General features: G+C 38.6%; 1 protein-coding gene across 1 annotated transcript in view; it reads left to right on the plus strand.

Annotated features, from left to right (window-relative positions):
• Positions 1-14,681, plus strand: part of LAMA3 (laminin subunit alpha 3) — a gene marked incomplete at its 5' end in the record, with an annotated part of 111,087 nt that overhangs the window by 56,789 nt on the left and 39,617 nt on the right. Inside the window, 11 exons of the mRNA XM_082752971.1 lie at positions 98-263; positions 668-794; positions 882-1,021; positions 1,377-1,492; positions 2,008-2,219; positions 3,824-4,028; positions 6,610-6,754; positions 7,511-7,651; positions 9,078-9,242; positions 12,491-12,592; positions 13,628-13,711. Of these exons, the coding sequence (XP_082609097.1) occupies positions 98-263; positions 668-794; positions 882-1,021; positions 1,377-1,492; positions 2,008-2,219; positions 3,824-4,028; positions 6,610-6,754; positions 7,511-7,651; positions 9,078-9,242; positions 12,491-12,592; positions 13,628-13,711 (1,603 nt within the window). The remainder of the gene's footprint in view (positions 1-97; positions 264-667; positions 795-881; positions 1,022-1,376; positions 1,493-2,007; positions 2,220-3,823; positions 4,029-6,609; positions 6,755-7,510; positions 7,652-9,077; positions 9,243-12,490; positions 12,593-13,627; positions 13,712-14,681) is intronic.

The following is a 14,681-nucleotide window of genomic DNA, read 5'->3' on the forward strand; positions in this document are numbered from 1 at the left end:
ATTAACTTCTGGGAGTTGACTTTTTTTTTTTTTTCTTTCATGATGCTTAAGGAATGCTCCTGACCACAAGAGTAATTAATATAATTCTTGTTTTTAGCATAACATGCATTCCATCAGTGTATGATACTCCACCAGCGGCTTTGGTTTTGGATGCATTCAGGGATGGGAAAATTTCTGAAGTACAGAGAAATATACTCCATGGTCCGCTGAATGCCCCTTTACCTTCTGACTCAGTTAACAGAGTCATCCTGTCATCATCGCAGGTAGTTCACATTTTGAAAATACTGTTTCCTAAGTCACAAATTATGTTCTTGGTAAAGGTGAATAGATCAAGCATTCTAAGAAAATCACAACTAAATTATATGATCAAAATATTGCAGATTGAATAAGCCACAAATATAATATACAGAAAGAGAAACAAAAATGCCAGCTTCTTTCTAAAGCTGTAGTAGTCTCACAGACTGCAGAAGTGCATTACATATGCTTGGCATGCGAACAGATAGGAGCATGCAGATGCAATGCCATATCCTTGAAAGTATTGTTAACTTCCTGAGAAATGCTAAGCCCCCTCTCTTCTGTTGCAACTAAGCAATACAGAGCACAGTTGATGAAATGATGAATATTTCACAAAACATATATACCATTAGAGCTGTTCTTCTTTCTGCAGAACCAGATTACCATGAGTGGCAGAGTGCCTCACTTGGGCAGATACGTATTTGTGCTACATTTTTATCAGCCAGCACATCCAACGTTCCCTGTGCAGGTGCATGTGAATGCAGGACGTGTGTGGTCAGGTAGGCTTTCAAATTTGATCTAACTTCATTCTCCTCTCGGCTTTTTGGCACATAGGTCATTATTTGGCATTATGCTTTTTCTTATAGGTTCCATCAATGCTTCATTCTGCCCTCATACTTCTGGATGTCGGGATCAGGTGATTGCAGAAAACCAAATTGAGCTTGACATTTCTGAACCTGAAGTTTCTGTTACAGTCATTATACCTGACAGAAGAATGCTGGTTTTGGTAAGTTTATTGCATAAACATACTTGGAAGTATTCTTCTCAGTTTCACCAGCCATTTAGAGACAATTTTAAATTATCAATTTTCAAATTTTCAATATTTTAGGATCTTGCACGCTAGTTTTGTTTTTACTTTAAATTTTAAGATATCATACAGTATTTTTATTGTATGCTGCTTGTATTCTAAGCTCAGGGAGATAGATAATGAAGTATATTTTCCTACCCTTTTGCTTAAAGTGTTAGCATTTTGGGGAAAATCCAGAATTCATAATGAAGTAATGTTTAAATATATAAATGCCTTAGCTTGTTTCTTTTGTTTTTCTCTGAAATGTACAATCTAGCTTTTTTGTTGTTTTAAGGAAAATGTCTTAGTTGTTCCAGCAGACAACTACAGTTACAAAATTCTTGACAAAAAGACTGTGGACAAGTCATTTGATTTTATCAACCAATGTGGAGGAAACAGTTTTTATATTGAGTAAGCATCACTCTCTGAAAAACTGAGCAAGCTAGGATTTAATATTATTTTCACTCCATATTAAAGAAATGTATAAAATCCCCATCGCTCTGCTACATTCAAATGCTTTTCATGGCTTATGCTGGCCTTTTAATTTTCCATGAGTCATTTTTGCATGACTTTCTATTGTAGATGAAATGTAAGGGTATAGCTTTATTGCTCACAGTACAAAAGAGGAAAATCTGTGTCATCTCTCTGTCTTTGGTATTTCCATCTTTGGTATTTCATATTTTGCTTGGCATGTCTGAACTGATAAGACTAATGTGAGCACTTCTTTGAAAAAAAATCTTACCTACACGAGCCACTTACTACTAATGCAATTACTTTGTGCGTATCCTTGCATGTGTACTGACACCTTCCATATTTCAAAGAATTGTTTGAAAGACAGGACCCCAATTTACTGAATCACTGCAAAGCATTCTCCCAGCAGTTTTCAAGTGGCATTACTAACGTGATTTATATTTCAATGTAAATAGCCCAGAAAGATCATCAGCCTTCTGTAAGGATTCTGCAAGGTCACTAGTGGCTTTCTACAACAACGGAGCAGTGCCATGTAATTGCCATAGGGAAGGTGCCACGAGCCCCACTTGCAGCCCCCTGGGAGGGCAGTGTATGTGCAGACCTAATGTCATCGGTCGTCAGTGCAGCAGATGCCAAACTGGCTACTATGGATTTCCATTCTGCAAGCGTAAGTACATGCTCTGATGTATTCAGTGCCTGACCTGACCTTAGTTATTTTATTCTCAGATTATACTGCACAGGCAGTGGCCTCGCTTTTCTTTGTAGGGCTTGACCCCGTAACAGGCTGGTTGAGCCATCTTAGGTTTAGCATAGTGTGGTGGTTTTAGTCAGGTGGGCAGCTGAGATTCAACCGCTCTCTCAGTCCCCCTTCTCAAAAGGAAAGGGGGAGAAAATATGATGAAGAGGGCTCAGGGGTTGAGATAAGGATAGGGACATCTCTCGACGATTATTGACACAGGCAAAACAGACTCAGTGTAGGGAGATTAGAGAAATTTATTGCCCATTACTAACAATCTAGAGCAGTGAGAAATAAAGAAACTAAAAACACCTTTCTGCCAGCCACCCTCTTCCACCTCCTTCCCCCAAGCGGTGCAGGGGAATGGGGCTGCAGTCACTCCCTGATGCTTTGTCTCTGACACTCCTTCATGGTCACTCCCTGCCCCTGCTCCTTGTGGGGTCTCTCCCACGGGATGCTCCCACAGGATGCCATCCTTCCCAAACTGAGCCTGTGGGGGCGGCCCACAGGCAGCAGCTCTTCAAGAACTGCTCACATGTGGACCTATACCACAGGGTCCATTCATCCCCAAGGAGCAAACTGCTCCAGCACGGGTCCCCCATGGGCAGCAGCTCCCCCCAGACCCCCTGCTCCTGCGGGGGCTCCTCTCCAGGGGCTGCAGCTCCGGCCCGGGGCCTGCTCCTGTGGGGGCTCTCCATGGGCCGCAGCCTCCTCCAGGCCACATCCACCTGCTCCACCGGGGGCTCCTCCACAGGCTGCAGCGTGGAGATCTGCTCCATGTGGGACCCATGGGCTGCAGGGGGACAGCCTGCTCCACCAGGGGCCTCTCCCTGCACAGGCCGCAGGGGAACTGCTGCTGCCTGCCTGGAGCACCTCCTGCCCTCCTGCTGTACTGACCTGGGGAGCTATAGGGCACAGCAGTTTTTTTCCCTTTCTTAAATATGTTCCCATAGAGGCGCAAACGAGATTGCTTATTGTCTGGGCTCTGGCCAGCGGTGGTTCTCTTTAGAGCCAGCTGAAACTGGCCCTTATCTAATGTGGCAGCTTATGGATTCTCACAGAAGCCACCCCTGAAGTCCCCACCGCTACCAAAGCTTTGCCACCTAACCCCACTACAGTCTAACATTTAGCATAGCATAGTGTTCAGTGTAATGATGTAATACCCTATGTTTATTAATGTTTCTTTGTAAAAATGGTGCCCTTGAAACCAAAGCTATTCATTGTTTAATACTTGGCAGGTTTGGGAAGTGTTAATAATTGCTGTGGTGAATTTAAGCAACCATTCTGTGGAAAATAGTCAGGCTCTCAAGATACTCTTTGAAACTACAGTTACATAATTGGTTTCCGTGACCTTGATTGGTCTTAATCTCAAATCATTTTGATAGTTGGAGTTAAACAAGCCACCTGGGTTTAAAACTAATGAAAGAGGGAAAATAATACATGTTGTGTCTGTTTGTTTTATATACAAATCTTAATAAAAGTTGGTCATTGTAGGCTGGGACGTGGTTAATTTGTGGAACTTTTTTTTGACCTAGCGTGCAACTGTGGGCAGCGACTTTGTGATGACATAACTGGTAAATGCATTTGCCCTCCTCGAACTGTGAAACCAAAATGCGAAGTGTGTGAGAAACATTACTTCAGCTATCACCCTCTTGCTGGCTGTGAGAGCTGCAACTGTTCAGAAAGAGGCATTATTAATGTGGCAAGCCCAGACTGTGAAAAAAACAACGGGCAATGCAAGTAAGTTTGGACTACATGCATTAATAATGTTGCATGAGTGGTTTGCTTCATAGTTGTTTTTGTTTGTTTGTTTGTTTGTTTGTTTGTTTTTCAGGTATTTGGAGGATTTGGGGAACTTTTACGATAATGAGCAAAGATTTAAGCAGTGCTTGGTGGTAGCTAGAACTCAGTTGTTACAGGAATACATGCAATGTTTAGTGACAATTTGGTTTGTGCAGTAACGAATGGTGGGCTTTGGGATACCCAAGCATGCATTGTTTGCCAGTGACATGCTATGTCACTTGCAGTAAGTCACCAAATCTCTGTTCGTCTCATATAGCTTATCCAGTGCCCAGATATTAGTGACCTTGGACCAGAACTTCTGGCTTCTGGCACGTGCATCATTTGTAATTGTGTATGTTATCTCCCAAATTGTTAAAACCTTGCAGTTGACCTTCCACAATCTAATGTGTGGGTTTAAGTCCAGTAACGTTTTGAAGTACTGTAAAGCTTGAATATTTGCAATGAGTTTTGAGAAACTGATGATAGGTGCTGTGTGTATGGAAACTACTGTTCAATTGGAGTGACAGACAGGGCCCTGTTCAATGCCCTCTATACGACATATGATTGTTCTTCTGTATCTCAGCAAGCTGAGCTGAAAATTGATTCTTTTATGTATTCTATTTGTATTGTCTAAAATATGGAAAGCATACAGCTGTAACTGTTGGGAATTTTATTAAATTCAGATGCTGTCAATATTAGTGTAGTTGAACATTCCTATTATTTCCTTGGAGAGGTGAGTCCTTAAATAGCAAGTACAAATATGCAGGAGCCAATATGTTGCCTAAGGCCAAGGTTAATTCATTTTGACTGGACTGGCTATGTTTTTGTAGTGTCTAAACAAAGAGAAATATGGTCTTTGCTGCTCTGCCATTAGTCCTGTAGATATGACAGAATACTCATTTTCAGAGAATACTCTATTTCCTGAATTTAAAATAATTTCTAAAGTCTGTCCACTTTGTATGAACTGAATAATTATTTTATACCAATGACAAAACAGGAAACTTCTTTCATAGATAGAAGTCAGGATTCAGGGTTAAGGTGTACCATATTCTGCACGTCCTGGTGCACTCTACATCTAATTGGTCTCTACTTTCGTTTTCCCCATAGCTTGCTCTTACAGGAGGCAACCAAAGCTGCACAAAATATAAATAAAATAAATAATTCAGTGAAATAAAATCTATTAATTTAGATATGCTAAGCCCTATCTTTATGCTTATGGAAAATTGAGGGCAACATTTGCAAAAATAGTAAGATTTCCTGTTTCAGTGAAAAGCTGTATTGCCTGATTATAATGGTGATATTTTTTCACATACAGCCCAATTGGTAAGATAAATGAAATGTCAATTTATAAGTACAATAGTTCTGAAGCAAAACTTGACTTTTAGCCAGTATTTTTGGACTGATTCTACAGTATATAGCCAACCAGTAGATTCTGATTAATACTTCTCCTTGTTTGGATTACATGAAGTTCAAAGTTCCCATTTAGTTGCAGTTATCTCTGTGTATGGGTAATGCATTCAGAGAGACTCTGAGAAACCTCGCCCATTGTTTAATGAGCTGAGTAATTGTTTTCATATTTTACATGAAGGGCACCTTGTCTGCACACTTTAACTGTTTATATCCATTAAGTTTGTAGCATTAGTACACATAAACTTGATGCTGAGAGCAAAAGAAGATTCCGCTACATCTCTGAGCATTTTTACAGTTTAGTTGTAAATTACATAATTTAAAAATGTGGTGGTGGTGGTGGCTGGCATTCTTTATCAGTGGGTCCTTACTCTCTTGAGACTTTTGGACTAGTAAAGATAGATTGTGACAATAGGCTAGTATAGACAGGAGCAAGAAAGATTGTCAGACCTATGATTTCATGAAGAAGTTTGTTCCGAAGGCAGGAGGAAGGAGCTGCTGCAATGGAAGGATGTTTTCTGCTTTCTGTCTCAAGCTTTGTTCGTAGCTTGATAGTGGTTTTTGCATCATCTATATTTCTCCTAAATAAATCCAAAGGTTTCAGCCCTCACTGTCTCTTCTGAACAGTTGTAAACTAACACAAGACTTGTAGCAGGTTGAAGTCCCTGTAATTATTCATATTCCTGGGTTTCCCCACCTTTTTGTTAGCAGGTGAGTGCCTTGAGAAATGCCCAGTCACATCCTCCAGCTGTAAATCCTCTTCCAGTTGTGCTTACCCGTATTAAACATCCATGTTTCACTCTTTGGTGTATAGTGACAGTAGTTCTGTGCTGCAAGGACTGATTAGCTGCAAAAATCTAATTATACTGTGAGCATTTGTCTTACGAAATTAAATCCCTTCCTAATAATTTCTATGAGCACTATGAAACATTGCAGTATTTCTCACCATTCAAACCTGAGATCAGTACCAACCTGCTGCTGTTTCTTCTCGGAAGTCATAAAGCTGTTTCACAGCCATGCAGTTTATTCAGAAAGCTACCAGCCCTTTGTTTCAATCTTCCCTTCCTCCTTCCCTCTTTCTATTCCTGCCTAACTCATTGGTTTTCTCTTATGTGTGTGTTTGTTGATAAAGATGCAAACCAGGAATAAAAGGACGGCGGTGTGATCAGTGTGCTCCAGGTACTTACGGTTTCCCAAACTGCGTGCCATGTAATTGTAACAGAGATGGAACAGAACCAGATATTTGTGATCCCCATACAGGAATTTGCCTCTGCAAGGTCAGATAAATCAAATTATTTCTGCATTCATAAGCATTGTTTGCACATCAGTGATCATTTCATATTTAATGGCATGGTTAAAGTGATTTTATCATTTAGAATTAAATGTAGCTGTAGAAAAGCACCGCACCTTGCAATATGTGTACAGATTATCATAATAGCAGATACTTTTTTTTCTTTTAATGAGTTCAGTATCTGTTTTACAGGTAGTCTTAGTCTTTGCAGTATCTGACAGTGCTACAATGTAGGTGTCCATTGATTCCCTGAAGCGGTTTGTACCCTGCACAGATCTGCTTTATGCATCTGCATCTCAGTTTTTGGATGTTAACCAGGTTCCAGGCTTTTTTTAGCTATATTATGTCGGTTGACATTTCACCACATCATTATATCCAGGAAATCTTCTTTTGTTCTGATCTGCATAATTAAATGTGATAAATGTGAACTTTCACAAGTGACCTTTTATATTGTAGGTTTTGAAAAGCCAGCAGGAGGGCTTTGGCAGGGAAGTTACCAGCTGTCTCTGACTAATATGTATTACTCAGTGGTTCACTTAATAAACTGGAAAGACAGCTCATAACTAAGATAGTCTCAAAGAAGTCAATTTTATTTGCATTTAGAATATGGTGTGCACAGACAGTCACACGTTTTCATTCATGTTTCCAGATGTTTAAATATTTATTTATATGCAGAAGGCTTTGGGGGCCTCACAAAACCAAAAGGAAAACTCTGAGAATTCTTTCAACTGTGTTTTGACAGGAGAATGTAGAAGGTGCAGATTGCAGTGTTTGCCGACCAGGATCATTTTATCTGGACCCTTCTAATCCCAAGGGATGCACCACTTGCTTTTGTTTTGGGGCAACCAGCAACTGTTGCAGCACAAATCGTCGTAGAACCAAGGTGTTTTCATTAGTTTTCTTCTTTGAAAGAAGAAAAACCTACCTTTACTCCATTATGGAAATGCTATTTTTCTTCCAGAATTCTACATGCTATTTTATTAGTTGTGAAGGATGGGAAATAATTCGCAAGTAATGGTGCAGTTTTGGTGCAGCATCATTAGGACTTAGGTGTAGTTTGAATGTGCCCATCAGCAGAAATGGCCCTTTTCACCTGTTTGCTTACAGATTGCTAGCTGGACTGAAATTAAGCTAGCTATCTAGTGCTTTATCTTCAGACACTGGTTCATAATTAAAGTCAATGGTCTCATTCATCATGCTTTGATAAACCCACATGTCATTTCACATCTACATCACAGGTATGTCTTGAAACCTAAGAAGTGTGTGGCGGGTTCCACAGAGAAGTAAAAATTGTCCTTCTTCTGTCCCTGTAAAACAAACAAACAAAACCATACTATCAAGGGTGAGAAAAGGTAGAAGTCAAGATAGACTTTAAAATGTTAGCAACATGAATGAATGGTAGAAATGAGGTAAGATGATTGAAGATGTAAATAAGTAAATGAATAAATAAAAGTAATAACTGTCTGAAACAATGCAAGAGAAAGAGAAGGAAGAAGTAGCACCCTAGAATGATGGATGTTGACCTTAGTTTAAGTTTAGGATTAGACATAGACTAGATGTAATCCAGATCATGGCACTGTATTTTTTACAAGCAAAGATGAAAATCTGGCCTCAGTGAAGTCAGTAGCCAACTTCCATTGGTTTTAGGAAGATTTCATTTAGAGTTTACTTGTCTTTAGGAAAGAGTGTTCTTGAAAACATATTTGTCTTTTTGTGCTGTGGTTCTGAGAGCTGTTCAGGTACGTATGCATTATGCTTTCTTTTCCCCAGCATATTGACAAATAATAGGATGTATGGTCTTTAACAAAACAAGAGCCAAGAACATAAAATGTGCATTATTAAAGAGCCAGAATATCAGGCTACATTGCCTGCCTCCCCCAAAATATCCTGCAATGTCCCTTTCCTCCCATGTAACCTATCACTAACAGGTATCAGGTCTTTCAGGTTAGTGTCTTTGGTTTGATTTTTAGAATGGACGTAAAAAATGAAGCTCCGAATTGTGTCCTTGGGTTTATGTACATAATTCCCAGTCACCTCCAGAAGCAGCATGTCTTCATGCGACTAAAGACAGAGTTTAGTTCATAGCTGACAAGCCAAATGCTGGCATCCCGGGTAGCTTTTGCACATCTGTTTTTCTTAAGCTCTGTTTTGAGATCCTTCCAACATCCATTGACAAAGATTTTGGGCTGCCTTTAAAGGAGTTGAATCCATGTTTAGGGAATTACAGTCTAAACAATTTCCCCCATTACTTAGTGTTGGTGAAGTTTAATAAAGGATGAAACAAACTTTAATTTCCTTTATTTCTTTAGTTTGTGGACATGAGGAACTGGCGCTTGGAGGCAATGGATGGAAATATTGATATTCCAGTCACTTTCAATCCAGTCAGTAATAGTGTAGTGGCTGATGTTCAAGAATTGCCTACTTCAGTGCATAGTTTGTACTGGAAAGCACCACCATCTTACCTGGGAGAGAAGGTAAATGACACCTAACTCGACTGTTTCAATAAAATGAATTTGTTTTTGTCAGCATTGTTGATAAAGAGTCTCCTAGTCTTTGTTAGATACTTTTCCCTCTCCCCTGACTAGAGTCTTCTCTCTCTTTCCTGACATGCCAGGAGTCACAACATTTGACTTCTGAGTAGAAGGTTAAAACTATAACCAGGAAAACAGAATTAATACTTCTTTTTTTTTGTGGGTGCCAGGGAGATCTTCATGTGAGGAGCATGGTCAGGAGCTATAGTTCAGAGATCTATCTTTCAGTTGAATGACCCATTTAGTTAGGTTGTTTTTTTTTTTTTTTGCTTATGTTATAGAGTCTCCTGCTGCAATGCCAAAAAATAATTTTCCAGAGTTACTTTATGATAAGTCATACTTTATCTACTGTAATGTCAAACCAGAAGAACTTCTTATTGTTCCCATAACAAAATGTAAAGCAGTCAATAGCCTTCTAAAACACAACTGTTAAGAACAGCGCTGATTTTTATATTGCATGTCACACTGTCAAACCAGACATGTCAAGATTTGCTTTTATTTAAAATGACAACACTGTAAATTAAATAGTTTGTTTGATCCTACTTTTACCATGCCCTGTGTGCAAGTGTGTATTTTAGTAGATGCTAGCTATACTCCAGTAGGAAAACTAACTAAAGAAATGCTATCTCGATGCTAGTTTTACAAGCTCATAAATACACCAGTCATTCATTTTATTGTTCAATATGATGAGCGTAAATGCTATTTTCCATTATCTTCAGCATTTTAACTAGTTCAATTGCAACATAATACTTAGCATAATATATTTTATTTCCTCTCTCTGTTTACAAAGTTAAAAGGGAATCAAATATAAAATGTGTAGCAGTGCAGAAACTAACAGTGAATGACAAATTCAGTTTACATAACCCCCATTTTCTTTTCCTGTGTATTTTAACATTCTGTTTAGTAGAACACTTTTAATGTTAGAAAAAAAAATGCTGTACATATAGAATACAGAGGGCAGTTGATAATACCAATGTTTTTGCATTTCCCAAAACAAAGAAAAAAGCACGACCATAACAGCTCATCATATGGCACAGTCCTAAAATGTGTGTTAAACAGGAAATGAGCTCTAACTTGAATTTTTCTTATATTTTTTTAAAAATATACAGGATCATTTTGATTGTGTTGGCAAAATATAACCGATGTTCCAAATTATGATTTTGAAAATGCTGTTGGCAAAAGTGAGTAGCTCTAATTACAGCCCTGTGATCCAAGGAACAAATTTCTCTTCACAGAGATCTCTGTGTTTTGTTTGTAATACATTAGAATACATAGAAACAAACAGAGCAAATGGTGATGTTTACCTGCAGAACACTGGAACCTGACAAAGCAGTTCTTTCCGTGCCAAAACAAGCACAAGCTATAAGGGCAAACAGCAAAGGGTGCAAAACAAAGTAATGTGTCTGTGGCAAAACACTTGGTTCTAGCTTAGCTGTTTGCTGTGTGCTCTTTCAACTGAAGTTTTGGCCCTTTTTTTTTTTTTTCCTTTTTTTTTTTTTTTTTAAGCTAACTTCTCACCTCTGTAGACCCTCAGGTCAGTCAGATTTCCCTTACAGCTAGTGATGTAGCATTTATTAGACAAAATCATGATTTAGTGAAGTATTTTCAGTTCTGGTAAGTGCTTCTTCTGACGATCATTCCAATTCAAAGTGCCTGGAAGATTTTATCCTTAATTTTCTTTATGGAGAGTACACTTCCAAAGGGAAGACGGTAAATTGCCTATATACACTTCAGGCATAAAATTTTCTCTAATTTATATAGTGGACCTGACTACGATATTTTCTCCCATAATCCAAGAGAGAAAGGGAAATCTGAAGTGTTAAAGATTGCTCCATGAGAAGTTGGTAAAGGAAATAGGACTTTCTTGAATTCAATCTTCTCTGTCCCCAAAGACTGCAGAGGGTCCTGCATGGGCACTGAGAGAACAAGCCACAAGAGGCACTTAGTAGCTTCTTCAAGGTTTGTGTCTCACCTAGCACTTGCTGACAGACTCTTCTTGGAACAAGAACTGTTTAGGCTGTTCCTGGAGCATGATTTTCACAGAATCACAGAATCACAGAATTTTCTAGGTTGGAAGAGACCTCAAGATCATCGAGTCCAACCTCTGACCTAACGCTAACAGTCCCCACTAAACCATTTCCCTAAGCTCTACATCTAAACGTCTTTTGAAGACTTCCAGGGATGGTGACTCCACCACTTCCCTGGGCAGCCTGTTCCAGTGCCTCACAACCCTTTCAGCGAAGAAGTTTTTTGTCTATACATATTTTGAACTGAATCACTCATACACAACCCAGGGAAGCTATTTGACAAATGATTCAAACTTGCTTGCCTCAGTCTTAGTTTTATGCAGCAGTGTGTTTATTTTGCTGCGGCTAAGGCCTTCTGTGTTCACCTGTAGTTCAGCCAAAAGACGGTGGGTCTCAGCTCAACCTGCAACAATGGTCTGTTATCACCTTTCTGCAATAGAGCTGATACCAGTAAAACTCTAGTCCTCCAGAAAGTGAAACAAAGATTTCCTGATTAGATTCTTTTTTGCAGTAAGCTGAGAAAATTCTGGGCAGTGAGAGCCCCTTTCAAACATGCTTAGTCTTACTTTATTTTTATTCATGTCTGTTCATGGGGTATACACTACCAATATCATTCTCAGTCTGATGTCTGCTCTTGATGAGCCAAAGCTGTTCTGTAGGGCCTGGGGAAGAACAGCATTCATGTGAATGTGTGATTTCTCCACAACACAGATGGTGTCATTTAAAGTATGGAAAAAAAAGTAGTGCCGGTAACCACCCAGAGAACAGTAGTAAGTACTACTCAAAAAGTAATTGTAGAATCATTAAGGTTGGAAAAGGCTTCCAAGATCATCTGATCCAACCATCCCCCTACCACCAGTGTCACCCACTAACCCATGTCCCCAAGCACCACATCCAACCTTTCCTTGAACACCCCCAGGGACGGTGACTCCACCACCTCCCTGGGCAACCCGTCCCAATGCCTGACTAGTCATGTATATGACTGATGTTGGATACACAAAGTAAATAGATTAAAAAGGAACTTCTTCCAAGCAACACATATTTGGTCTAAAACCTAAAGAATTAATGTATTAAGGTGGAGTAAACTTGAATACAAATTTATATTAATATCAAGCAACAGTGCAGTAGAGTATCACTGATCTGATTGCGTGCGTTTTATTACAGCTTTCTTCATATGGTGGCTTCCTAAGTTACCAAGTGAAATCTTTTGGCTTACCTAGTGAAGGCATGGTTCTACTGGATAAGAAACCTGATATACTACTAACAGTAAGTTTTGAAATACTGTATTTTCTTTCAGGCAATACCATGATTTTTTTGTTTCCTGACAACTGTGGCAAATTTTGCTCCTAAAGTGTGCTTAACTTTTATAGCAACTTGCTACATTTCTACAAAAGTGATTTTACTGCATTTTGCTCAAAGCTATCAACACACCTCACTCTGATGCCAAAGTAACATATTATTAAGCATAACTGACTTCAGAGCAAATGAAAAGATAAAACAGAATTTTCCCTGTAAAATGCACCTGTGGAAAAATATTAATTAATGTCTTGAACACTTGGCAACAAGTATGGCCTCGGCTATGCAAAATATGTCCTTGATTCCATATTTAATTTATCTCATTTTCTTTGAGAATTTTCTTCGGCATAAATTTAAAGATAATCATAAGGCTTGAATAGACTGAGGTAAAAATGCATTTTATGTATGGTGAAACTTAGAAACTTCTACCGATTGTTTACATTCCCAAGAGGGTGGTTTTGTTTCTTGAGCACATCAAAAATATTAATTCAGTGTTCTAGGATTCTGGGAAAGATGCCTCATGAGATACTTCACTGGTATCCAAAGTCATTTGTGCACTAGGATGTAAGGTCAAAGAGTGTTCCTCAGCCCAGAATTGTTTTTATTCCCCTCCTTGTGTCAGTCAAAAATTTCCAAGGTAAGTAAGCTCTTAAAGATGATATCAAGAGGCATCTCCTTTTCTAAAAAGAAGGTGAGGACAGCAAAGGAGACTCTTTGAAAATATAAAAAATGTTTTTACTCAGAAGCAATAACTAATTCTTGTGAAAACTGGCAAGCATTAATTCTCTTTGTGTTTTATTTGCAAGCAAGGTTGTTAAAAGGCAAAGGCAGGGAAAACCCTGCTGACAGTAAAACACAGTGCTTACAAAATGACATACAGGTACTTTTACTTGGGTTTAATTCCCCAAATAACAGGATTAACGTGCTTCTTCAAATGAACTGCATGCGAACACTACCATAAAATGTGATGAAATGGTTTAATACTATGTATTCATTCTTACATAGGGCCAGCAAATGAAAGTTGTTTATGTGGATCCTAACAACCCACTGCCTGACTGTCAATATTATGGCCGTGTGCAGTTAGTTGAGGTAAGAAATGAAAATGGAATGGCCTTCACTTTTTTTCCCTGTGGTACATTTAAAAAAAAAAAAAAGATGCTCAGACAGTACATGAATAAATACCAGATACTGGATAATGTTAATGAACGTAAATTTCAGTACTATAGACCATAAATATAGACCACATTTTCTTCTCTCTTTACTGTCACACTGAACCTAGGTTCTGGTTCATGCCACCTAATTTTAGCACCTCTAATTTAGGCATCTTGTCCAACCTAGTCCTTAGCATTCTCTCCAGAGACAGTGGAGTAATACTGAATCAGTCACCAAAGGAATATGACTCATCACAGCCCCAAATGTGTACTTAATAGGGATGGAATGAATTGTTATCTGTTTTCTTCCTCTGACTCTCAAAGGAGTCCAGGTGCCTCGTTTAGAACGGGTTTCCAACATTTAGGGGAGTTAAATTAGCATGGATTATTCCTGCCTTAAATGTGTGCTCAGAAAGTCAAACTAAGTTATTTCTGCCTCATCTATAGGCCAAAAAAAAAAAATATATATATATATATATATATATATATATATATATATATATATATAAAAATTAATGGTTCTTCCAGCTAAATTAGATTTTCAGTTACACTATGTGTATTAGTAGCTTGTAAGCATGTGAAGGCAGATTTCAAGACTGGATTTCTAGTATTTTAGTTACTCTTAAAAATAAAAGCAATTTTAGTTGGTAATCCCTCAAAGAAATTTGGATGACTGAAGAAGAACCTAAATGCTTCTTCACTTTTTGATACCTCAAAGCCATACATACCTTGCAAAGTACAGAATACAACCCTTTTTTTGCTCGTTGTTCCTTTTCCTGCCTTTGTTTACATTAATTACATTTATTTTGCTGACATCTGTTTCCCCCCCACATCACTTGGGACTATAGAGGTCCTAAAGTGTTTTTTTCCCCCCTCTTTCTCTGGCATCCTGTGTGCTCTGCACATTC

Source organism: Aythya marila (assembly GCF_965140915.1).
Source record: "Aythya marila genome assembly, chromosome: 2".
Lineage (NCBI taxonomy): Eukaryota > Metazoa > Chordata > Aves > Anseriformes > Anatidae > Aythya > Aythya marila.